Here is a 26,418-nt window from a genome sequence, read left to right as displayed (position 1 = left end):
GACCTGCCGGATCCACAGACGATGGACAACAGCCGATCCTAATGAAAGGGAAGGGGAGAGCGCGCAGCAGGGTGCCGCTCCGTCGCTCTCCCCCTCCCCTCTCCATAGAGCATGAACGGTGCTGTATGTACAGCACCGTTCATGCATCGTGCAGTCCCTTGTCGTTGGAAAGGATCGTGAAAGATCCTTTCCAACGACAAAAATTGGAAGTGTGTACGCAGCTTAGCACTCTGGCCTTTGCAGGGCTAGGTCAAAGGTTCAAATCTCAGCCAGGACACTATCTGAAAGGGATTTGTATGGTCTCCCTGTGTTTGCATGGGTTTCCTCCCACATCCCTAAAAAACATGCAGTTAGGTTAGTTGACTTTCACAGAAATTTGGCTTTAGTGGGCAGTTGGCAGTGAATTCCATCTATGAGCACCTCAGTGGTTAGCACTCTGGCCTTTGCACTGGGGTCCTTGGTTTTAATCTTGGCCAGGACACTATCCGCAAGAAGTTTATATGTTCTCCCTGAGTTTATGTGGGTTTCCTCTGGGCATGCTGGTTTCTTCCTACATCCCCAAAACATGCAGTTAGGTTAATTGGCTTCCCCTCAAAAGTTGGCAGTAGACTATATTAATGGCATGTGACTATAGTAGGGACATTAGAGCCCTTTAGAGGGACTGTTAGTGATATGAATATGGACTTTAAAAAGTACTGCGTAATATACTGGCTTTATATTAATACAAGTAAATAAATAAACAAAAGGTTAATCAGTTTTAGAATATTCCCCCTTGGCAGGCACTGTGGAGAAATTAATCCCTAAAGTTTGCAACAGAAGCATTAAAGCTTTTTAGGTTGTCTCTGAACAGCTCAGCTCGCCCTTCTTCCCCATTCTGCATTGACAAAAGCTGCCTTAAAGCTTTCCAATGTAATATTATTAGGGAGCAAGGGGAGCTGTTGAGCTGCTAAGAGAATGACTTGAGCAACCTCAGCGCTGCTTTGCATTTCAGGTCAGTGAGAACTTTTGTTGAAGAAAAGTTACTGCTTGCTTGGAATATGAAAATAATTGAATAGCTATAGCAGTGTTTCACAACCAGGGTTCCGTGGAATGCTAGTGTTCCTCCAGAGAGTGTTAGGGATTCCTTGAGCAATGAGCAATTAGACCCTCTAATGTCAGTTTAAGCAACCCCAATGATTTATTTGGTTATTTGTAAAGGTGACATTCTTCCCACTGGCCAGCTATGTAAGAGTCATTCTTTCCACTGACCATCACATTGTAGTACCGTGAGCTGTGGCTATAGTAATTATAGAAGGGAATCCTAAAGACCTGAAAGCCAAGGGCTTCCCCCATGTTACAAAATTTGAGAAACACTAAGCTATAGTCTGGTTATAGGTTTACTTTGAAGCCACTAGAAAAAAAAAAATCAGGTGGTGGGTTGAATCTCCACTGATCCACCACAATCAGATAGAGAATTGTAGCACTCTGAGCACCACTGGTATCTGACAGTGCCAGTTTGATATCTGTCCTCTGTTGAATGTTGTGATTAATTCCATTGGCCACCATATCAGCCCATCAGGTTATCAAGTATCCAAAAACTTCTGGAGTGTCAAATACCCTCAGAACCCAAAGTTCTTTAAGGGAGCAAACAAATGACTCATTGCAAGCTGAAAAAATAGGAAGAACATTTCTGTCTTAAAAGGTGATTGTGTTTTAATGTTTTTGTTACTGCAGAGACAGCGTCACTTTAAGGGGCTCTGAAATACCAATTCTCCTTCTAAAAGGCCAATATCATTACAACTGGAGATTCCCTTTAACATGGAATTCCATCTGCTAGGAATCAATAATGACAAGTAATACGGATGATGCATCTGCATGTGGAGAAGCATGCAGTGAATCCCATAGCAAGGATAAGAAGCTTTTATAGATTCAGGATGAGTAGTTTTTATCGATTGACGAGTATACTATTGGGATCTTCCCTGCACACCTGCTGTTGGATTGTGAGCCAGCATAGATAACATAAAGTGATCCATAAAAAAAGATTTTTCACTTGAGACATGGAAACATGTGGCTGTTCAAGCTGTTGATGTTTGGGGGGACACTCAGGAGAAATTCTAGAGAGGTAGAATGGTAGGAATCATCTTGTTCAGAGCACAAGCTTGCTGGTTTTCTGTCAATCATTACTCAGCTGGTGCCAGCATCACAATACATTGGAATTGAGCTGCATATGCTGCTTCATTGAAGGGTCTGACTTAGAGGGGCCAAGGGGTCAAATTAATTAATGACTTTCTAAATCTCATGGGAAAGGCATGGCAGACATATTGTAGCACTGCAGCTACATGCCCACTGATGCCTTGAGGGAGTCTCATTCTCAATGTGAAATTTTTTAAATTATCTTGCAATAGTATGCTGAGGTCAATGGTATGGAGAAAGCAAAGGTAGGGACTCTAACAGGACACCGTTTGTGTGTTTTCAGGATGTATGATTTCTTGCTCTTAGATTCTTGCAAATAAATAAAAAAGACTGAAAATAGCTTTTGATTATGGGGATTTTAAAACAATTTATTTACTAAATCCTTGGACTAAAACATAGACTTCCTGGCCAATAGAAAATGTCCCTTCCTGTAATATTTAGTTGGAACGTTTTTAGCTTTGATTACGGCATGCAATTGCAATTGCATGGAATGTTGGTAACTTTATGCAATGTCACAACATTTATTTGCATCCGGGGTTGCATTAATTTCTCCCCAAGATCTTGTATTGATGATGGGAAAGTAAAGTCTTTCCAAAGAATCTCAATGGGGTTTAGGTGACCAATCCATGTGTGAAAATGATGTCTCATGCTCCCTGAACTACTCTTTCTCAATTTAAACCCACTTATTCCTGGCATTGTCATATTAGAATATACCAAAACCATCAGGGAAGAAAAAATACATTGATGAAAAAACCTGGTCATTCTGTATATTCAGGGAGTCAGCTGACCTCATTGTTAAAGCATATAATTTTGCTGAACCTAGAAGCAACCCCAGATCAAACCACTGCACCTACAAGCACCCCAGATCATAATACTGCCCCCTAAGAAACCCCGCATCATAACATTGCCCCCTAGGGAACCCCAGATCATAACACCGCCCCCACAAAATCCCAGGTCATAATAATGCTCCCTGAGAACCCAAGATCATAACACTAGACCCGACAGGCACCCCAGATCATAACACTGCCCCCACAGGCACCCCAGATCATAACACTGCCCCCACAGGCACCCCAGATCATAACACTGCCCCCACAGGCACCCCAGATCATAATACTGTCACCACAGGTGCCCTAGATCATAAAACTTCCTCTACAGGCAGTATATGGTCAATTTTAGATATTTCATTAAAAACATAAAATTACATTTGAAAGACTGGCAAGCCTGGCACTTTGGTTTTAGTGCCAAGAACTCAATTTTGGTAGTTTTTAATGTACAATTTTGTGGTGAAAAACACTGAAAAAAGAAAGACTGTATATAACTGACTATAAGAAACAATAAGACTCGATGTTCACATAAACCTTAACCTGACCCCATCATTTAACCCTTCTATCAGCCAAACCCCAAAGCTCTAAGCTATCAAATTAGCACCATACCTACCTCACCTTAAAATATGACTGTTAACACTCAACCTGGCCCAACACAACCTGACTATAAAAGTGTAACTCTATGTGATCTTATCAGCTATCCCCCCCCCAAAAAAAATATACTGTAACTGAAATTTTACATACAATGAAAAAAAATGAAATAATTACTTGAATGTACTGTTTATTTAAATTTCTTTTGTTCATACAGATGAATACTCTATGTTACATTTTGTTTTCTTGTTATATCCTGAAGTTTTCACTATACAAAAGTACCAGTCACTGAAATGATCTCCTGGCTCTCGCCAAACCATAGGTATACAAATGGTATCTCATCACGTGTTCCCTTTGCCCACATCTGTAAACCCTCGACACACTGTTTGCAAACCCTATGAGGGGCCCAAGACTTATCTTGATCATCAAGTTTACTTTGAAATATGCCAGATAGGCTAGCTCCACAAATGTGCTGATGTTCGCCCTTTGACTGGGAATGGTGAAACTGCCACAGATATAACAAAATGAATCAGGGTTGTTTAGGCACTTACGACAAGAAACAGCAGAGCCAGGCACGATCTGAAAGAAAGGAAATACATGTGAAAGTATAAAAATAAATTTTGCTTATTCACTACGTAGAGCAGCGCACAATCTCTGACCACACTGACTTGCGTGTAAATGAATAGCCTATACAAATCCACGCTACAGTAATCACATTAATATAAGCGGTAGAGAAAAAACCTTACGTGATAGAAAAAAACTAACTACACTTTCAGAATCAGCATACCTATTTTAGTGTAAATAGGCTTAAAAATTGAAGCCAATAAAAAATGTGTTCAAAATTGTTACCCAGTGTAATGGATCGTGCATTAACATCTGTTAAATTGTGCATGTTTAAGTGCATGGAATGAGTGCACTCCATATGAACTGACTTGAAGAGGAATTACACCCACGCTACTTACCTATCCCTATTCTATAGCAGGGTCATCTTCCTTATTTTCTTCTTACTCCTTACAATGTTCAGCCACCTTGATTGACTGTGCCAGTAGTCATTGGCAAACACCAAGCACTGTACCATCACCTCTCTGTCCTTATAGCTATCACTTACCTCCTGCTCTCCAGTATAGTCCTCCCTCCACCCCTCCGCTGACTCTCTCACTGAATTTTCCTATTTCTAATTATGTTTGTAGTGGAAAGGTGATAACTGCTCTGCTTCACTATTTGGAGCAATAAGATTCATTTTCCCCAGAGACAATAAGATGCCCCTCAGCTCCAGCAAACAAATAACTGTATTGTATTTTATGTAATTATAGTCACCAGCTATGGGATTTGTAATGCGTCTAACCCAGATGTTTTCACTCTAATTATTATTATGCTTGTATGAAAAGCTGCAGCATTGCAAATCACTGTACAATTACAGACAATGATGGGCAGTTTCGGGGGAGTACAGACTGTCCTGCAGGGCTCGTAGTGTCTGTAACTACCATTGAAGAGAAGTTCAGACTTGTAAGAGGATATGAAAATGTTACATTTCTGTTACTCCCTGCTAAAAAAAAATCATATATCAAACCATTCTTATTATCTGAGCAGAGATATTTTTTCTGGGCTAATTTGTGCCACACCGGTGCCACAAGTGTATCTAATGCCAAATCTTTAGGACAGTTGTAGGGGGGGAAAACTTTTGTTTTTGAAGTTTTTGTTGCTGTCTGTGTACCTGTTGGGGAGATTCACCCTTCTTGCCTGTCCTGATTGCCATAATCATTGACACTAAAAGTAGGGAAAAATCCAAATGTTTCAGTTATTACTAGAACAGGAATAGAAGGTAGACATAGACACATAATGATCTTAGTCATTTTAAATTAGGTATACAATAAAAAATAAAATAAAGAATCCTATAGCATTGTGGTGGTGGGTGTACTTGGGAAGAAAAATATAAGCAGACCCTACCTAGGAAAAGTTTGGATCAACCAGTAAAGTAGCTTGGCAATTTCCTATTAAGGATGCAGCAAAAAGTGGTTATATCAGGGCATCCAGAAGGAACCACTTTACAGAGTGGGTGAACCGACCATGTAATACATTTAGAAGTGTTAGTTGATGAAGGCCTTCTTCCCACCATACTGTAGCTCTTCAAAGGGAGTAGGCCTGCAGCATAGATGGCAGGGTGAATATTCTTCTATATACCAGCTTTTATTTACTGCATAATGCCCATCTTGCATAGTGGGTAACCTGCCACCCAACACATCTAGAAGCGTTGGTTGCTGAAGGCCTTCCATCCACCATATTGTAGCTCTTCAAAGAGAGTAGACCTGCAGCATGGATGCTGGGCTGAATACTTTTCTACATATCAGATCATATTTATTGTAAATGCCCATCTTACATAGTGAGTGACCTGCCATCCAACACGTCTAGAAGTGTTGGCCTTCCTTGTTGGCCTTCCATCCGCCATATTGTATCTCTTCAAAGGGAGCAGAAGTGGCGTGATCCATATTCATCTTTATACTGGATCTTATTTATTGTATAATGCCCATCTGGTCTTTCCATGTTGGAAGGTGAATAGCTGATGCAGACGCTACAATTACAAACTGCTGTAGGGTCATGGAATGACCTAGTGGATGACCATAGGACATTTTCATTATTAATAATGTAAATCCATAAATAGAATAGGGGGGGTTACCTGGAAGTTTTTCATCCCTCTCAGCACGCCGGCAAATTTTCTGTTAGAAATAGCACATTAATATTTAGCAGCGTCTGGAATGCTGTTGACAAGCCACAGAAAAAGAATCAGCCGCCCTTGAGTGACAGCACAAAACAGCAATCCGACGCTTTCTTCCCTGGCACTGGGCCATCAAGGTCAAAATTCACTTTCCGTGCCACTAAAGGCGCCATACCCCTGAGACTTAAAAAGCTGCCAAATGTCAGTCATTCTGTCTGCGCCTCGCAAAGCCATTGGAATAATTTCACACTTTCCTCATGTAGTTAGGCAGCGGTGGTGCCAGCGACATGGTCATTTATAATGTGACGGCTGTGCAGTGTTAGATTTTTGTAGCCATGTGCCCGTGTCCTGTCTCGTGCTAATTTATGCTAATGGATTGCTGGCCGCTTCCAGCCCATGACAGATTTTACGGTATAAAAACAGAGGTGGTTCAGTCGGACGCTGTAGGTAGGTGATATGATTTTCCTTGGGGCTAAATCGAATTTAAAAGGAATTTGTAATATTTTGGGCGGTTGAAAAAAAAAATCTAAAAAGTTAAAAGTTCATAGAACTGCTGTTTTGTATTATTTCAAAGTGATTTATACAAAACATTTTTATGTATGTTTTAATTTAATTTTTGGATAGTATCTGTGTCCCTGCTTTGGAGATCATAGTCACAGAAGTTCAATATTTTTGAACAAGAAGTGATGATAAAAATGGATATCTGTTCATTTTTTTTTTGTTTGGAGATATTTTCCCTCATTTCTTGTAGTTTTCTCCAATAAAATCACAGCTAACAATTCTGGAGCAGGTATTGCTATATTGAAAATGTTTTGGTTGAGAATCAGAGAACACTGAGTGTCTGTAGGAAAAGCAAATGTTGCTGCACGCTTGATGCCAGCTTGTGTATAACTGGCTACTCTCCATGGTGCGATCCCTGCTAAGAGAGAGCTAAAGGGTGCATCTCTCCTCTGTATTTCACCCGGTGGTCTGTACAGTTTGATCTCCTTTTTATTCAGGCATGTTTTACAGCAAATCTATTGAAAGCTGTCCACCTACTGGTTGTAAATGGTAAATATGCAAGATTCATATGCAGTATTTTGATATCTCTGAGGATCCTTGACATTCCTTGACTACAGAGCACTAAGAAATATATACACTTTCACATGGACAGCAAGTGGTACAGTTTTGATTAATGTTTAGCATTGTCACTAGGAGTTTCCAATGTCTGTGTCACACTTCATAGTCTGTGGTTTCTCTCACCAGCTAATGCATGACTGGTGATTACATATGAGACAGTGGGAAAAAACATTTCACACTCCCAAATGTGTTAAATGTCGAAGGCTTGGCTTGATATACTACTATTTAAAAAAGCTAGGTAGGTCAGACTCGCTATCCACTCAAAAGGTGAGTCTTCTATTGCAGCAGCAATACTTTCAATTCTTTTTAGGAAGTGACAGGGACCTTTTGAGAATTCTATACTGGTAAGGAATTATATTAAATCCACACGTCCCTTTACTCTTACCGGCATCCATTTGTATTGAATTGCAATGGTTATAAATGAATATACGAGTGACATTTAGAGAATGTAAAAAAATGTGGTTATTAAAACATAGCAATTACCATAAATACAATTTAGGCCCGTGGTTGGCCAAGATTCATTTCTAACAGAAAGGTCAACATTTATGAATTCACTAAACTGAGTAGATTCTAACATTCTATGTACAGTAGACAGATGGGCCTATTTAATGGGTCAGACAATTTTTGATTGATCCTGGGGATTTCAGACACCTAAAATATCTTATATCTACAACTTACCCATGGTGTGTGCAAAATACATTGGAAGGGTGCAGTATTGGGTGCATCAAGGGGAGTCAGGCAGTGTTACCTTGTTAAAAAAAGCAAACTTTGGTAGATCCCAACAGTCTGAGATAGGAAAGGAATACCTTTTAAAATATTTACCTGTTACATATTAAAAAATATAAAATTACCATTATTTGATGTTTACACTTTCATTTTATTTTTTAAAGTATTTTAAATTTTTTTTGGTTTGGTTGTTTTGGCATGCTACATTTTGCATATTGTTCTGGATAAGTATATGATAACCATTACAAATAACTTCTATTAATTGCTCCCTTTTGGTTTGTTTAATGAACCATTAAAAAGACCATTAAAAAAACACTGTTGATCTTTTTAAAAATTCAAAGGTGTAATGAATCTGCAGCACACTTCCTATTTTATCTCAAGGGACTACATAATGATTAACTTTTAGATCTGAGAGTGAAAGTGGGGAAGTAATGGGTAAAAATAATAGCTGTGTGTTGTTAGCCCTAAATAAAATTTAGGAGTAGGGATCATCGGAATTGAGCAGTTATGCTTAAATATTAGCAGAAATTTGCTTTTTTCAAATTATTAGACAAAGAGCAATTGGGTAAAAATGTGAAGATCTTGTTAGGGTACATGGAGGCTAATATTCAACATTTTTTTTTACAACTGGTAGTAAACCATTAATTGTGTTTTAGGTTAAGGCAGGGGTCAGCAAACTTTTTTGGCTAGTAGGCTCACTCTCGAGTCCCGCGCTGATGGCTCCGCCCCCCCACCAGAATTGCCCCTCAAGGATGATCCTTCTCCTTTGCAATGCATACGGAGGAGAGGGAATGTCCCCTTACCCCGGTGGCGGAAGTGTTAACGCCAGCTGCAGTAAATAGGGAAGGAAGGCATACCAAGGAGGCTGAAGAACTGCCAGCGGCTCCAGAGCCGGGGGTTGCCCACCCCTGCCAACTGAGATTAGGTGGATTGACCAGAGGGGCGTTAGGCCGGAATGGACTACTGGCTGGGTCGTATCTGGCCTAAAGGCCGGAGTTTGCCTACCCCTGGGTTAAGGTATCCTTTTGTTCAGTGTTTTCAGTTGAAGGAGTTAGTTAGAACTTTTGTGCTATAAGCTTGTCATGTCTAAACCCTGTAAATCTGCAGTTTTTTTTCTTGTCTGTGCTATGAACCTGCAGAGCACAGAAAAATACAGATGCAGCAAAAGAAAAAATCCTCCTTCTGTCTGTCCTCCTTCAGAATGTTTTCCTTCTCCTGACAAATGTAAAATGAGCTATATAACCCAGAGGTCTTCAGCAATGGCTTGGCTATAAACCTCCCCTCTACAATAAATACACACAGAATGAGGGGGACCCCCTTCCCCACTAACGAGTATCTTATATAGGGAGGAGAATGTCTAAGTAATAAGTGTTTGATAAGGCGCCCTGTATAAATTAATAGCTTTTGCAATGATCACTCAACTGATGGAATTGATAGAAACTGAAGTGTGTAGAATGCAAGGTGGCAGATTAGTGGATATTTTTCTTTATATGCATAGTCTTTAAAGCGGAACTAAACCTGCGACTACTCACCTACCCTTGTTGCATCGCAGTGCTTTGCCGCCTTCCTTCTTCTTTACTTCCTGAATGTTCAGTCATCTTGATTGATAACCTAACTCCTGCGGGAGTTCATTTATTCCTGACATGCACAAAGGAAGCCATAATTGAAAAATCTGACATCTGGGTAGCAAACAGACAGGTAAGAGCAAGCAATACATGTATTTCAGAAATATATTGCGTATTTTTTTATTTGATCTTGATATACACTTTAACTTTCTTTTTGACCAAGCAAACTACTTGCCCTTTATGATCTCTCCAATGTTATCAGTAAAGTACACACTTTGTGCAATAGTCCCTTTGAACCTCTAAAACATGTTGGCTTTTTATAATACAAGAGGTCTAAATACCATACATTTTGCTTTCCTCCTTGTATACCTTGTATACCCAACTCAAGCAACCAGCTGATTCTCAACTACCAGACTTGGGAAAGCTACATTAGGAAAATCATACCCTCAACATTAAAATCTAGCATGGCCCATATGACTTCCCCCACCTTGACAGTAATTGGGTGGCTGGAGATCAGGGCTCTCCTGCATCATCCCGTTTGGCCACACTGTAATCTCAAACACTGCTGCCACCATCATAGTTGTCAAGGGTTGGCTTTCCTTGCCCTGCCGCCTCTGTGCCAAAATTGGACAACAGTTTGGGGAGGCAGAGCTAGAAATGCCGTACCCTGTCCTGAGAACTCTCTGTCCTAAAACTAGGAGTTGGCACCTAGCACACTCTTAGTGTTACCCCCTGGCTGAGAATATACTCCACAGTATGTGGTCCGGAAGGGGATCAATAGCAGACTAAGCCATAAAGTAATAGCATTCCATTAGCTGCTATCCAGTGAACATGCAGCTCAAAATCAATTAACTTCAGGGGGTTAATCCACCAACACAACTTTATAGATATGGGCAGAGGCTTGAAGGCTAAATCAGTCATTAGCTTCCTTTACTTCTACTTCTACGACTCCATGTTCCATAATCCCACCTCCATCCCTTGCTCCTATTGCTGCAGTAACCTAATTTTATTCTACAAAAAGTAAAATTCATATCAAAGAGGGACACGGGAGCTTCTGATAATGTCTGCAACAAGTAGATGGAGCTGGGAAGTCCATGTAGAAGTGTCTCCACCAGAGTCCTCCAGAGATTGACGATGGTGAGTCATTCAATCCGTCATCATCTATAGAGATAAAAAGTAAGAGAATTCCTTATTTAATATACAGCCAAGGACAGTGCTGAGTGTTGACGCTTTATATATTCAGCACAATGCTATGAATGCAGCATGGGGAAGAAGCATACTGCACAAAAGCATTTCAACAGCTTTTGTTGTCAGACTCATCTTAGTATCTAAAAGCAAACCATTAACAATGTTGTTCTGGTTTTCTAAAGCTGAGGGAAAAACATGACTGCATTTACTGGCCTTGTAGAATCAACGGGATATAGAGCAATCAGTTGGTGCCTATGCTCTCCTTTATGGTCCACATACTTCCCAATGTTTTGAGATGGAAAAAAAGGGGTGACGTTGCAGCATGAAATATGTGGGCAATAGGCACACCCCTGCTCAGTATGACAAAACATGATTGGTCAAATCCACTAGGGCTTGAGCACTATGGGCCTACAGGGAACATGAAAGAAATATCTAATTGGTTTTAAAAATGCAAAGCCATTTTTATGTCTTGCTGATTCTGACCTATTCGGTGTGGCATTGATTTTTCTCACTTTTTATCCCTGAGAATAGAAAAAAAGAGAGGTCACTGGGGTAGAAGAACAGAAGCCGCATAGCATTGTCAGAAATTCTCACACGTTCTCACTTCTTTCCTAGATAGAAGGAAGGGAAAATCTTCCCAAATATGGACAACTATTAAATTAAAACCCGACCTAGGGTCTAACCGTTCTTTACATTATCAATTGCATTTAATATATATACTGGAATTTGACCTGGAAGCAGTCCCTTTACAGCAGAGCTTAGAGAGACAGATGGGTTAGCAGAACAAAGAGCCAGTAAGGTGTATTGCAGTGCAAGGAATATGCTGATTGGAGAAGAAAGAACAGTGACAGAACGTTGAGGCTATCAGTACATTTCTTCCATTGTAACTGTTCAATCACAGACAGAGGGTGGGGAGGAGACCTGTAATTGAAAATGTAACTGCAACCGAAAAAAAGCGTGTCTCTTCCTAGCCAGGCAGGGGAAGACTTGTATAAATCCCTGGATGGACACATATAAAATGTTTATCTGTATTTGATCTGTGTATTGAGCTGTTTGCTTAAGGTAACCCTGGTATTACTTATGCCTGGCTTTAGATGCAAATACTCCTAAGTGTGATTCTCTTCTTTAAAGTAGCGATTGATCTTTTCTCTTCTCCCCTGCAGAGTGGGAGTTCTCTGCCTAATTATAAATGAAACTGACTTCTTCCAGCACTGTCTGCACCTTACACTGAAATGAAAAATTCAAGAAGCTTGTGGCATTTTCTAAGGCTTCCCACTGTCAAGTCAACAGACAGAAGCAAATTTCCAAGTCAAGGTCAATCATTGCACATCTTCATTCAGCACCGGCTTGATGAGTCAGTGGGAGAGGCTCATTCCTCGTGTCCACCACTTCACATCACAAAATCCACAAAAAATATTTTTCCTTTCTCAAATAGCAAATGGGATACACATATTATTCTGTATCTGGCATGTTTCTGAAAAGAAAAAGAAAAGGGACTGTAGGGTAATGGAGATTACATGGCAGAGGATGGCAGTCGGCATTTAGTAAAGAGAGCTAATTTGCGGAACCAATGCTGGCGCCGGCAGGGAAGAAATACAATGAGATGGCACTGATCAAGGGTAGCGCAACAGACGTATTTTTATTTTATTTTGGAAAGTGCAGAGAAGGGTAAGGCCCAGAGCACACAGGATGCTTTCTATTTCCAGTCTTATAAAATGATCAGATCTGAAGAGTAAGCAGCAGCACACTGTTCATGATGATTGATTGAAATGTTGATGGCTTTTTATCTGAGAAAAATTATTAGTGCATATACCTGTACAGGGTTTTTGGATTTCCTGCCGGGTGATGGTAAAATTGGCAGCAAATTCATTGTCAACACATGTGCATGCAGCGAAAGCTGATTGGCTCCTGGTTGTGCCCAACCTTGTTTCCAGTTTGGGAGGTGCAGGCTGCTATGATGAGTGTAAATAAACTGGCTACATTCTTTTTGTTTTAAGGTGCATTTAGGCAAAGTCAAAAGTCCAGGATACTTGAAAGGAGCATTTAGATATCCTCAGAAGCCTTACGGTGAAACTTAAGCCCCACTTTAAAAACTAATCAGCCAGGTGGTTATTGCAGAAAGGGTCATGGGATGTTATTGTTATTCTTGTCTGTCTGACCGCTGCCCAGCTGGTAAATATTGCTGACTGAAACCTGGCAATCCAGGCTTCTCTTTAGTATGCCGGGAATGATTGAGCTTCCATGCGCCTGTGAGGAAAGTATGGCATCTTGGATTAGCCGAAGATCATAAGGAGCAAGAAGAAAAGATAGATGGCGACACTCTGTGATGAGATGGGAATAGATAGTACAGGTTTAGTTCGGTTTAAAGATCATTGCCACCTTAACTCATGCTTCTGTATTGAACCTAATGCTTACTGGGAAAGTAATTGCTTACTCTTATTTCTCTGCGCAATGTACATTTCTCCTAGTGTGCATTAGAAGCTACAGAAAGTCCATTGATGAACATCCAGCATCATCTAGCCCAGTGTTTCTCAACCAGAATTCCTCCAGAGGTTGCTAGAGGTTCCTTGGGCAATGAGCAATTTGTGACTCTCAAGTGAGTTTACCATGGGGGAATCCCTTGAAATAACGTTCAGGTCTTCAAGGAACTCTTGGTATAATTACTATATACACAGCTCACAGTACATTAGTGTGTTGGTCAGGGAGAATAATGCCTCTTACATTGCAGGCCAGTGGGAAGAATGTCACCATTACAGATAGCCAAAATGATCATTGGTGTCACTTTAAAAGGTCAAGAAACACTGATCTAGCCCCCTGATTACCCTCCAGGTACATCAGATCTGGTACATCTGGTACACCGGACATAATGTGCCAGCTTTGTATAAACGGAAAGTTTTTTTCAAATAATTTCATTAGCATGTTGATGGAGAAAGGAGGAAGAAGAGAGGATAAAATTACATAAACACCAGCATTAAGTGTTGTGTGTGTTTAGTAGAAGTGGAAGAGTAAAAGGAGAATTGGAACAAACTGACTTATTGTATATTGTGCTCAGTTGCTCTGCCACCGGTCACTCACCTGTCACATCCTTGGGCCTCTAATCCAAGGCCAATTGGACTTTAAGCAATTAATCGAGTGTCATTTAAAGCATCATTAAACCCTCAATAGACACAACACTCCCAGGCACACAGTAAGCAGCACACTCGTGGGTAAGCACAGCTTTAAATGAATGCTTGAACAAATACTAGGATTAGGGACCCGCAGACGGAGCTTCACGCTGTGCTAATGAATTACAGGGCCAGGCGATTTCACAGTAAATTTGCCAGGACTGTTTCCAGAGCATTTTCGTTGAAATTAATTAGCCAGGGAAGAGGAAACAGGGTCAGCGAGATTGTCTTAGGCTGGCAGTACCTAATTATGCACACTTACACATCCAAATATAGCAGCCGCTAATGTAGGTATATTTACATACAGGGCTGTATAGTACAGCCGGCGCTGTAGTGATCAGGCATAGAAGATAAAATGTCACATATAATCAAAAGCTGCATGTACAGATGAAAGAAAACGGGCTATAGTACAGTATCTGATGGCAGCGGAAGTGTATAGAGCGCACTCTTTGCAGACAGATGCATGCATAATGAGATGGAGAGGTGTTCGAAGTGCAAACAGGATATATTTTTAACACAATGTACCATCTCACCCACTTTTGGCCAGAAGTAGATCTCCAATTAAAAGGTCGAATATTGTTCCAACATTGGCAGGTGTTGGAAGCTTTTATACAAGGAATTACAATCTTTGCTTTGGAAAGCAGAGAGCATATTATGCAAATCAGCAAATCAGCCCAATATATGTGTGTTTATACCTACCAACTCTTGTTTATTTGGAGTGGCGTGACTTTAAGATTCAAGTCCCTCTGTTCTCCTCAATTGTCTTTCTATCAGTTCCAGGTCACTTTGTCCTCCTCGGGTTGTCCCTCTTTCTTGGGTGGACATATAACAAAAAATGTATCACCTAATTAATACAAAGTATTATTTTGCACTAAACATTCATCCAGCCTATGTTATGTTTTCAATGCTGGACCAGATCCATTCAAGGTTTGCTGGATCACCCAGATTCACCCAATATAGTCTATCCTCTCAAGTCATCAAGAGCTTTAATAAATCATCCCCTCTATGTAACCCTTCCTGTAACCCTAAGGCAATATTGAGACTTGCAGTGAAGTTGTGGTGGGGTTATTGCTTCCTCACACCTTTACTTCTCCAGGGAAGATGCTATATGTAGCTTCCACCCATGGCAGCCTATTAGAGAATAAATGGAGATGGCAGTGATTGGTTCAGTACTGCTCACAGCCGTATGCTGACAAATCTGCAGATGCTTGCACTGTGGTGCAAGTGACCAGTTGGCTGGCAAGGTGCAGGTCAGGACCCAGCCTAACCCTCCGTGTAATCCCAATATTAGCCATCTCTTTAATGCTCATCCTAACACAAATCCACCCTGTAATGATATCCCTAACTCTAGACTTTATTGTAAATATAACTTAAAGACTAAACCTCTCTGAAGCCACACAAATCCTAACACTAACCCCCCTGAAATCCTAACACTAACCATCCATTTATCACTATGACTAACACTAACTTTACCCTCACTATACAAATAATATGTGACCATGTGTCAATATAACCCTCTGTTTACACTACCACTAACCCTTCCTAGAACCCCAACGATAATCCTCTCAATCCTCTCAGCAATAGGAAATAGAGAAATTATCTTCTGCCTTCTTGGTGACATATAACTAAACTTTCCAAGACCTTCAGCCATGTAAGGTTATCTAATGAAGGTGTGTCTACCCACACACATGACAATATTCCCTAGAATGTTCTCAACTTCTTAATTTGATTTGTATTTAAATGTAGATAACAAGAAAACCCTGAAATTAGGTTTTGCATTCCTGGAATGTGTCTGTTTGCTATTGCTAATGCATTTTAAATTGGTAAACTAGGCTGGAAATCTTGTTTAATTAGCTAAAATAAGTAACATAAAAAGAGTAATTCTTAGCAAAGTTTCACAGAGGTTTATTTAAGACACACCGGATACCGATAGTCAAACCAGGACACTATTTTCATGCCTAATTTTCTTGCTTTAGAAACATAATTGGTTCCTGGGGAGGTAATGCCATCTGAATTCTAATTTATGGCAGCCTGGCCTAATAAAATATCCGCCTTTAGGTGACATGAGCATGTTGAAGAGTTCGTAAACCAAAAATATAGTCTGGTTTTGCATAAATGAACTGCATGTTATTGACGCAGTGCTGGGTGTGCAGTAAAATGGGGGTTAATGTTGATATAAACCCAACCAATTTAATATCATAAAAGTATAATCATGTTTAAAGTTATGTCAAGGCCAAAAAAAATCTTAGCAGTACATTTCTGTAATACATGCACATATTCAAATGAATGCTCTAGCTTCAGCACCGCCTGTTATGGGGTGACAATTCTGTGTGCATGTCTTCCTATTTTGCTCCTTTGTTGTCACCCCCATCACATGGACTATAGAGAAAACAAGTGGCTGTTTTAATGCACTTTGCACATTCATGGTCCATTGCCTTCATCATTAGGTATACCAGCTCATTGAAATGCTATACATGAATAGCTGGATAACATGGAGATATGATGTGGCTGCAAGGGACAAGTAGGACTGAGAAGCAATAAAGGGTAGAAGGGTAAAAAGAAAAGGGGAAAGCATGTAATCTATTTAAAATCTATGGCGATTGTTTATAATACACACTTTGAGCAATGCTGGGCAGCATGGTGGCTTAGTGACTAGTGCACGGGTTGCAGCACTAGGGTCCCAAGTGTAATTCCTGGTTTGTCTTTGCATGTATTTATGCAAATTGCCCCATCCTATGGTAATTAGGTGAAACACATAAAAAATAAAGTTATAAAAATATATAATGTATATATATATTTATCGTTTACCTTGACATTGAAATGCAATTGCACAAGAAAGTGAAAAATCAGTGATAAATATGTTTGTAACAGCTTGATTTCCTTTGTGAACAATCATTTAAAATTCACCGCTCAGTTGTTTAAAAAACACTTTCTGGAAAATCTACAAAAAATAGGAAAATGTGAGCATGGGCAACTTTAGACTGAACACTCTGGGAAGATTTGCTCTCATTTCCAGGACCCTACAGGTAGTAAATGAAACCTCCCTAGCAGGGACAAACCCAAGCAAACTTTTGGCGTTCATTTTTTGTCACTTCAGGAGAATGCCAATTTTTCTTGGCTTTACTGTCAGATTCGGAGTGATAAAATAAGCTGGGGAGATAAGCCCCTACTTTTTTATTTGCTACAAATTAACTGAAAACAGAACTAACGCAAATGCAGTGTCTTGCAGTATGAAAATATTATGCGGGCAGCCAGGCGGCTGTGACTGTGGGAGGCATGCCGATACTGGTGATTTACCAAGGCCCATTGCTTGTTCGTAGCGCGGCCCAGGAAATTTCTAAATTACCCCCTTGCTGGAAGTATGAGGCGTCTAATTGTTTCTTGCTGAACTGAGAAAGGGGAAAACTCAGCCTGATTCCAGTAATTTCCAGATATCTCATTACTGGATTTAATTAAACTTTTCCACTAGCTCTATAAACACTGGGATTCCATTCTGTTAAAGCTGAACTCCAGGCAGAGGCAATGTTATACAAATGATTTGCAATGCCTTCCCTTAACACATTTTCTTCTTCTATGAGTGCAGCAGATTCTGTATAAAACTTCATTGGTATTTTCTCCAATCTAGCAGCAAGGTACTGATTTCTGTTTTGTCCGATGGGTTATGAAAAGGCCATGGCTAGTGTAAGAACCCTACTGTAGGTCAGGCTTGTTTAATGACATCAGTGCCGGCTGTGGGTTGTGACAATCCATTTTTTTCCCATTTACAGCTTTCCCTGCCCATTCATGCATTTCCCCACCCATATACTGCTCATTGCATACCAATAAGTGACTTTCTTTACCCTTCAAAATTGCCCAGCAATCTCTTTTGCTGTAATTTGGTCTGTATCATGTGCCTAAAGTCAAAGGTTTAATACAAGCAGTTGGGGTTTTAGTTTGTAAGTTTATCATTGCTGTAATTTATATTTTGACATTTTTTTGTTTTGTTTTACCAACATCTTATTATGTTAGTTAGTATTTCTCGTATTATACCTACCACTAACCTTTGTATGACTTTGAGGGGTTGTGCAAGACAGGAGAATGGTAGGCAGGACAGGAGATTTGTTAAATATCGGAAATAAGATTTTGTGAAAGTAAAATAAATGATATATGTTACTCCACCAAATTATAAGCTTCAAGGCTGATATCAAAATCAAAAAAGGAGAATAGGAAGACATGCAGCTGTGGGGCATTGACATAGCAGAAGCAAGCTTTCCTGCTACATAGGCTGTGACAGGGAAGAGGAAAACTCCCCTGCCATTACCTATAGATCTGTCTTCTTCAATTCATAAGAGAGCTTTCCAGGGAAACTGGTTGGAGTTTTGGTTTAAATGTGTAGATCCCTATTAGTTGCATTATGATTTCAACACAATATTTTTATTCATTGCTTTATTATAAAAACTAAATATACTGATTTACAGACTGGGCTTAGGAAAAGGGAGTTTGGAGTAAAAAAAAAACTTTATCCTAATGTTCAGATTTAAAAGGCAGAAAGAAGAATTGTGTGCTAATTCCAGGTAGTGTTTACTTATGGCGAGCAAGCCATGCCAAATAGACAAATGCATATATATATATATTTTATCACAAGAGCCATTTTATTGCAACAATACTGCTTTACACGTAGAGCTCACACACACAGAAAATATTTATTTTATTAGATATGAATCCAATTATTTTTTTTAGGAAGGATATGTGTTTGTTTTTTCTGTATATTGCTTTTGTAAGCTATAATTTATTGTTTTTCTAAAACGTGTCCAGGCCATGAAATGCGTGAAGCTTGTTGGCTGTTTCTCCATTTTAATGACAGGGTGATCCTGGGTGCTCACTATCTTCTCATTACTCATTGTGTTTGTTATTGTGGGTGTCATTTCCTGTTTTTTATATGCTTTATTGCTGTCTGTGCCCACGTCCCTAACCCTTACTGCTTGTCTCACTGATGGCGCCACTACAGTGCGTAATCACTGTAGCCATCCACATGTGGGGCAGGGGGGTGATGGGCACCCTAATAAGAATAATAGTTGGCTTAGTGGCTCACACTCTTGCCTTTTGCTACGCTAGGTTGCAGATTCGAAACTCAGCCAGGACACTATCCGCAAGGAGTTTGTACTGCATGTTCTTCCTGTGTTTGCATGGGTTTTCTCCACACACTCTATTTTACTCTAACGTCCCAAAACATGCAGTTAGGTTAATTGGCTTCCCTGCAAGATTAGCCTTATTCTGTGGTAATAATATATGACTATGATAGGGGCATTAGATTGTGAGTCCCTTTGAGGGACAATTAGTGATATGACTGTGGGCTTTGTAAAGCGCTGAATATAAATAACGAAGACATAATAAAAAAATAAATAATAATCCCTGGATTGTGGATGGGACTTGTAGTGAGGCACTCCCTAAACTGAGATGAGTAGAAGATACATATAGACTGATAAGGCCAGCCTGCTACTCTGATCCCCAATAGGGCTTTGCATTGTTGATTTAAAAACTGTATTTTGTTTTAAATGCTAAATTTTTGTACCTGAACATTATCCTAAACTCCAGCCTTCAATAAATCTTTTTTTTAATTACTTCTGTCCTTTTTCCACTGAACACCTTGTTATACAGCAGCACATTAAAAAACTAAGAAGAAAAATATTGTAATTCCAGATCAGTTTGTGCATGTACGTGTGTGATAAATGAGCCTTACAATTACATTTATTCTGTTTTGTAACCTTGCATGGCAAAATAAAAGAGAGCGTAAAGGGACTGTGCAGTCAGATTGTGGATGTGTGGTCAGTTTTAACACTATAGTGAAAGAAAAATGAATTTCAACTTCCTTCCAGATTTCCCTTTCAATTTAGCGATTCTTACAGGCTATACATTGCATTCAGTTTGCATTCACAATCTGTCAACCTGATGATTAATCTCTTAAATAATTTTCTTCACCGATTCATATTGGTCACATTGAATCAAATGACAGGTTTGTGCCTAGAAAGGGGCTGCTGCAGAGGTCAGGTTTCCTAGGGATAGGGGCCAGCTTTAAGGTGGGGTACACTGGGCAATTCCCTTGGTCCCCTACCTTCTCAGGGCACTGGGAGGGTTTCCAGGATGGTTATAGTTTTGGAAACAATTAGTGTTAGGGTTGCAGAGTCAGGATTTGATGGTATAGTTTCAGGGAGGGTTAGTGTGAGTGTTACAAGGACAAGTGTGTGATTTGCACGGAGAGTTGGTGTTAGGGATGCAGGGAGGGTTAATGTATGGTTTACAGAAATGATTAGTGGGAGAGTTTGGGGGGTTAATGTAAAGTTTAGAAGAAGGGTTACTGTGAGGGTTACAAAGAAGGTTAGTGTTAGGGTTTCAAGGAGAATAAAGTTTACAGGAAGGATATGTGTTGCACACAGGGTGAATGTTACAGAGAAATCAGGTGTTGGGGTAACAGGCATGGTAGTGTTAGTGTTATGGGTATAGTTAGTACTAGGGTTATAAAGAGGGTAAGCGTTTTGTGAAAGGGTACTTGTGAAGCTTACAGAATTTATTAGCATGGGGTTTGGGGCTGTGTGGGGGTTAATGTAAGCTTTACAGGAAAGAATCACTTGGGGGGGGGGGGGGGGTAGTTTTGGGGTTACTGGGAGATTGAGTGTTGAGGTTTCAGAGATAGTAATATCTACAAATAAGAAAAGAGGGGCTAAAGGCAAGGTTAGTGTTACAGGGGAAGATAGTGTAATGGGTAACGTTCTGGTACATAGGGATGATTGATGTAAGGGTTACAGGTAGGATAGGGGTGAGGGTTATAGTCAAGGTTAGTGTTACAAAGAAAGGTAGTATAATGGGTAACAGGCAGGTTTAGTGTTAAGATAACAGCAAGAATTTTTTGCTAGAGATAAAGGGAGATGCATAAGGATGATTGATGTTAGTGTTACAGCGATGGTTAATATGGCAATTATGGGAAGGAATATTGGGAGGAAGAACCTTTAGGGTAATTCATTATTCTTTGCTCAGGAAGTTCTATGTCAAAAACTGCAAGCACTGATCTCCCAAAAGCAGGAATCTCACATGCCAATGATAGGTGCTTCCAGGTGCCAAACCACAAGACCCACCTTCTTCTGTGACACTGATGAAGGATTTTGGGTTTGCATGATCACTGCATTGACATTTTCTTTTTCTGTAGGAGTTTACGCACAAAGCATGCAGGTAAAAAGAGCCTTTAAGATAAATCCTCCCCAGAGGGCACTCCATGGGGTTTGATACTCATCTAACCTGCCCATTATTCAGCAGCCCATAAAACAGTTCTGACAAATTACAAGGTTCCATCCCATTACTGAAATAAATATTCTGCGTTGAATATTTGTGTTCACACTTCGTTTAATTTTCTTTATATTTAGGTTCAATGTGGACTCCCGGAGCTGCAATATATCAAAACACGTGAGTGTCACCATTGTTGGCGGTAATAACATTTGTTAGTAGGTGTCCATCAATCATTCCATAATGTGCAGCTGACTCCCTCCGGCACCACTTCCTGCGTTCACCACGATGCATATTTCTGTGTGTATTTATATATGTTCTGTAGGTCTAATCACTTCTCTCTGTTCCTCTCTTGCTTCCATGTTGCTGGAACTGCAGAAGGTAAATATTTATTTGGATACAGATATTGATTCTGCTTTTAAACGACAGAAGAGAACATTCTAAAAACAAATGTATAACAGTTTTTGGTCTACTTTATTTATTTATTTAGTGTTTTATCAAGTGGTTCTCCATATTTCTTGTTTTATTTTCTGTTTAAAATACATGTTAATACATGGTGCAGTCCTGATTCATCTGCTTAAAGAGGATGCAGGACTTGCTAATAAGAAAGCCCAGCACTGCTTGTATTGTGGTCGTAGTCTCTTCAGACTAATGGAAGAACCAATATTTCAAGGCAATTGAACATGCAGACATTATCTAACAGTCCTTGGGCACCTTGAAAATTGCACAAATTCACTAAAGGGGCACTGCAGACACTTCACTGCACTGCTGACACCTCCGCCACTAACATATGAAACACCAGTGGTGTCTAGTTCATCATAAAAATTGGATCAGCCAGATTGAGTAAATATCAGGTAAACTTTATGCAAAAGTATAAATGTACTTTCATATAAACTACAGCTAACCATCCCACCAAATACCCCCCCCCCCCCCATCCAAATATGCATACTTACCTGGGTCTCCCAAGCTTGTCCAATCTTGCCATCCTGCAGGCAGCCATTTTTTTTGCTATAGTTTGAATATACAATACATAGTCAATCTCCATTGTCTTCCATGAGGCTATCTCTTAAGCATCTCCTATATTAAAATGGAATTGTTAATTCTTTCTGGAGGAGGGGGTAGCTGAACAAAGCATGTTGCAACATTAAGAACCCATCCCGATCTACCCAATGATCTGCCATTTCCCAACCACACACTGAGTTTGTATTTTCCATGCCACTGATGAGATGACCTATCTGGTATACAGTGCTCACAAGTTATATTTGACACCAGCAGTTTGTTATATGCCCCTAACCCCTCAATAACATTTGCAGTCTTTGGGGTCAATTTAAAAATAAGTGAATCTGAAAGCCATTTAAACATGCCCTGGTGGAGATTTTTCCAGGTCCATATGTTTCAATAGCAGTAATTGATTCTCCACAAGGGAATGTTTCCATAAATGTCAGACCCCCATGAATATTAGGTTATAGATACATGCACAGTTAAAGCCAGTCCCCAATCCTTCCTTTTTTATATCAGATTTCCCAACTTTACCCCAATTCCAGTGTCTTCCACCTGGTCCATTGGCATCCCAGGTCTTTCTTCTCTTTGCTTGATATTAGAAATTTCTAGCAGACAGCTCCATCCAGATTTGTCTTGTGCACTAACCTGAACAATTTTTCTACTATACCAAATCCTAAAATGACTATAAATTTATTTTACGCGACTTAATATGCTGACTTTTTTATGAAACGCAGTTCTGACTTGTAGATTTGATTAATGTATTCAGCAGGTAGCTCAGTCACAAAGATGACTTGGGAGCTTCTAAGGACATTCTGTGTTCTCAGCATGGTGGCAGAGGCAGGTGGGTGTTGTTGGCATGCGGCACCAAAGATGCGGTAGGATCGTTAGGTCGAGGGGGCTATTCCACAATGATTCTTGGCTATATATAGCAATTATGTGGAGGTCCACATCCTGCCTGCACTGTAGCAAAAGGACCATTAGCTGGGTTTTATGCCAAATAAAATGAATCTAGCTGCAGCCTGAGCTTATAGGAAAGACTTCATAATCAAGTCCTGAGCTTGGCTGAGGATTCAGAAAAGCCTGCATATAATGTGCAGGTTTATTATTATTAATCACTGTTTGCACATTATATCGGACGCTAATGGTATATTGTATTTCCTAGTTATTGTTCCCCCTGGTAAATGTACAATACAGTTATGTAATATGGTAATGTGATTATTAATGAATGGAGATGTTTTAATAATCTCTAGTACCCCTATAGGGAAAATTGTAACTGTAATTTTTTTGAGTCAAGTATTTTTAAATACCTTAATAGAGTCCTTGTATTACAAATAAAGATTTTATATAATATACAGGGTGACCTCATGACACAGGATTTCCAGAGCCTTTGGGTTTACTTATCACTCCAGGATTTCCGGAGCAGCAGTTTGCCTTTCGGCTCACTTACTCTTATTCTACATACACAAGCCCAGTGGATCACCAAATGATCAACCACGGATGATCACTGTAATGTCCTATGGCAGGATGCAGTAGGGATACCTCCCACTCATTCTCCCCTGTTCTTCCCCTCCCCTCTCCATAGAACTGAACAGAACTGTGTGTGGAGAACTCATTTCTTCTACTGTTATTGGAAGCAATTACTGAAGATTGTTTCCAACTACAGGAATCTGGCATACATAGCTTAGATTACCCTCGGACAAAGCCAACCATATACAGCAGAGTTGAAGCTGAAGAGTCACCTTTCTGACACTTTAATCTGTATTTGTAAATTACAACTTAAGCTATTGCGCTTGGTAAACACCAGACATGTACAAAACAGGAAAAGTGTTCTAACCCTTGTTCTGTGCTTAGAATGCTGAGTTTCAGTATTGTATATGTCTAAAGAGAGGAGAGAAAGGACAGGCCTTTAGTAGCACAATAATTGATTTGTAAGTGTATTGTTTATTCAATAGGAGTTATTCTTAGTCTCAGCTATACATAACACCTCTGTGCTAGAGCCTAGTGCTAACACAGACCTACTACTCTAAGTACAAGTGATTCTGTGAATCAATATTAAAATAACAGACAAAATATGAATTTATATTATGATACCTGATGCGTTTCGCCCAACGAGGGCTTCTTCAGGGGATTTTTAAGAATTCAAAATTGAAAACACATATAGAATATACAGTACAGTTATTACCACTAAATTAAAGACATAAATACATACATATAAGCTCTAAAACATTCACAAATTGTAATTTGAATATGTTGGTTTACTATGTCCCAATAGAATATGAAGTGTTTCAATGGTAACAGTCAAATAATGATAATCATAATAAAAATAAATAAAGTCCATACTTTTTTTTTTTACAGACAAAAAAGTAAGTGGACTTTATTTATTTTTAAAAATTGTACTGTATATGCTAACAGTCAAATAATGATAATCATAATAAAAATAAATAAATAAATAAAGTCCACCTACTTTTTTGTCTGTAAAAAAAAATGCAAGTGGACTATTTATTTATTTTTATTATGATTATCATTATTTGACTGTTACCATTAAACACTTCATATTCTATTGGGATATAGATAACCAACAATTTCAAATTACAATTTGTGAATGTTTTAGAGCTTGTATTATTGTATTTATGTCTTTATTATGGTGGAAATAATTGTACTGTATAATCTTTATGTGTTTTCAGTTTTGATTACTTAAAAAGCCCCTGAAGAAGCCCTGGTTGGGCGAAACGCATCAGATATCATAATATAACTTCATAATTTTTTCTGTTATTTTAACACTTATGTTTGATATTGATTCACAGAATCACTTGTACTTAGAGTAGTAGGTCTGTACGAACAAAAGACATGTTCAACAAAGCATATATGAATAGAAAATGTTATGGTGGTGAATTCATTTTACCATAGTTACACAATTAAGTCATGTACTTTAAGTCATGTGGCTGCAAATACCAATACATTTTCCCCATACATTTGAACCGGGGTAGCTATTTGAGTGGTGAAATGTTTTGAATGTTACCAACAATTTCTACTTATACCATGACCTGAAAAAATTAGAACCCTCACAGACACTAGAGATAAGGAAATAAAGTCTGAGAATTGTAATCCTTTTTTTCTGAACACAGAGAAGAAAACATAGGTAGGAAACTCCTCAGCATTTTCATAAATTGCAAGCAGACTCCTAACTGAAGATATGAAAGGGGTGGAGGGGTGTGGTTTATTAAGGATTACAGAAGAAAGAAGTCTGTTATATTACATCCTGTCTTAATCACTGCAAACGCAAACAGATGAAATTAGATGTTGCTAAATAGAATAATAAAAAAAATAAAAAAAAACAAGATTTGCATAAACAACTTGCGTAAAAATGCATTTTGTTAACAAGCTGCTTCCCCAGGGGTGTTTAATCCTAATTTGAAAATAAGAAATCAAGGCTATTTATCAAAATCAGCAGGGTAAACTCCCACCAGCCTGTGCCCTCGCAGCACTTCCTATCCACAGCCTCCTGATTCCAGAAACAAAATGTTTTCATGCTAGGAAGCCACGAAGCTACTCAGTGATTCAGAGCAAATCAAGATCTTTGAGACATCACAGCCTGCACAAATTTATTTGCATTAGCTATAATTTTAGGTTTTCTATTTGTGGCCTGTCTGTAGCGGCGGAGATTATTCATGTTAAAGCTAATTGTTCTTAGCTGACTGCCTGGCTATTTAAATATGGGAATTTTCCTTTGCTTGTTTACATGAAAAAGAAGGCTTGCCAAATATGTGACAGCTGAGCAGCCTTTTTAAAGCCTTAATTATGTGTTTGTACAGTGTATACATGCATTGTGTATGGATTAGAAATGATATATATCCTAGCAAGTCTGCCCATTTCAGAATGGGAAAGGGCGGGGATATTACAAGCAATGGTGTAGAAGTGTTTTAGCAAACAGTATGTATGGGAAAGGAATGCGGAAGGTATAAGAGCAGCCAGTAGGTGCAGGAGAGGAGTAATATGGGTAAGATAATAGGCTACATGTGCAGGAAAAAAAGTGCACAGGGTATAAAGGCAGGCATTAGATGCAAGAAAGGTGTGTGGAGGATATTATGTGGTGCACTATG

The 26,418-nt window shown here is 39.3% G+C and overlaps 1 protein-coding gene across 1 annotated transcript in view; it reads left to right on the top strand.

Annotated features, from left to right (window-relative positions):
- The window catches only part of CPNE9 (copine family member 9), a 162,806-nt gene that overhangs the window by 46,616 nt on the left and 89,772 nt on the right, over positions 1–26,418 (top strand). Inside the window, 1 exon segment of the mRNA XM_072420685.1 lies at positions 21,457–21,496. Coding sequence (XP_072276786.1) covers positions 21,457–21,496 — 40 coding nt within the window.

This window comes from Pyxicephalus adspersus, chromosome 8, assembly GCF_032062135.1.
Source record: "Pyxicephalus adspersus chromosome 8, UCB_Pads_2.0, whole genome shotgun sequence".
Lineage (NCBI taxonomy): Eukaryota > Metazoa > Chordata > Amphibia > Anura > Pyxicephalidae > Pyxicephalus > Pyxicephalus adspersus.
The sequence above is the reverse complement of the archived record's forward strand: the minus strand, read 5'-3'. Positions and strand labels throughout refer to the sequence as shown.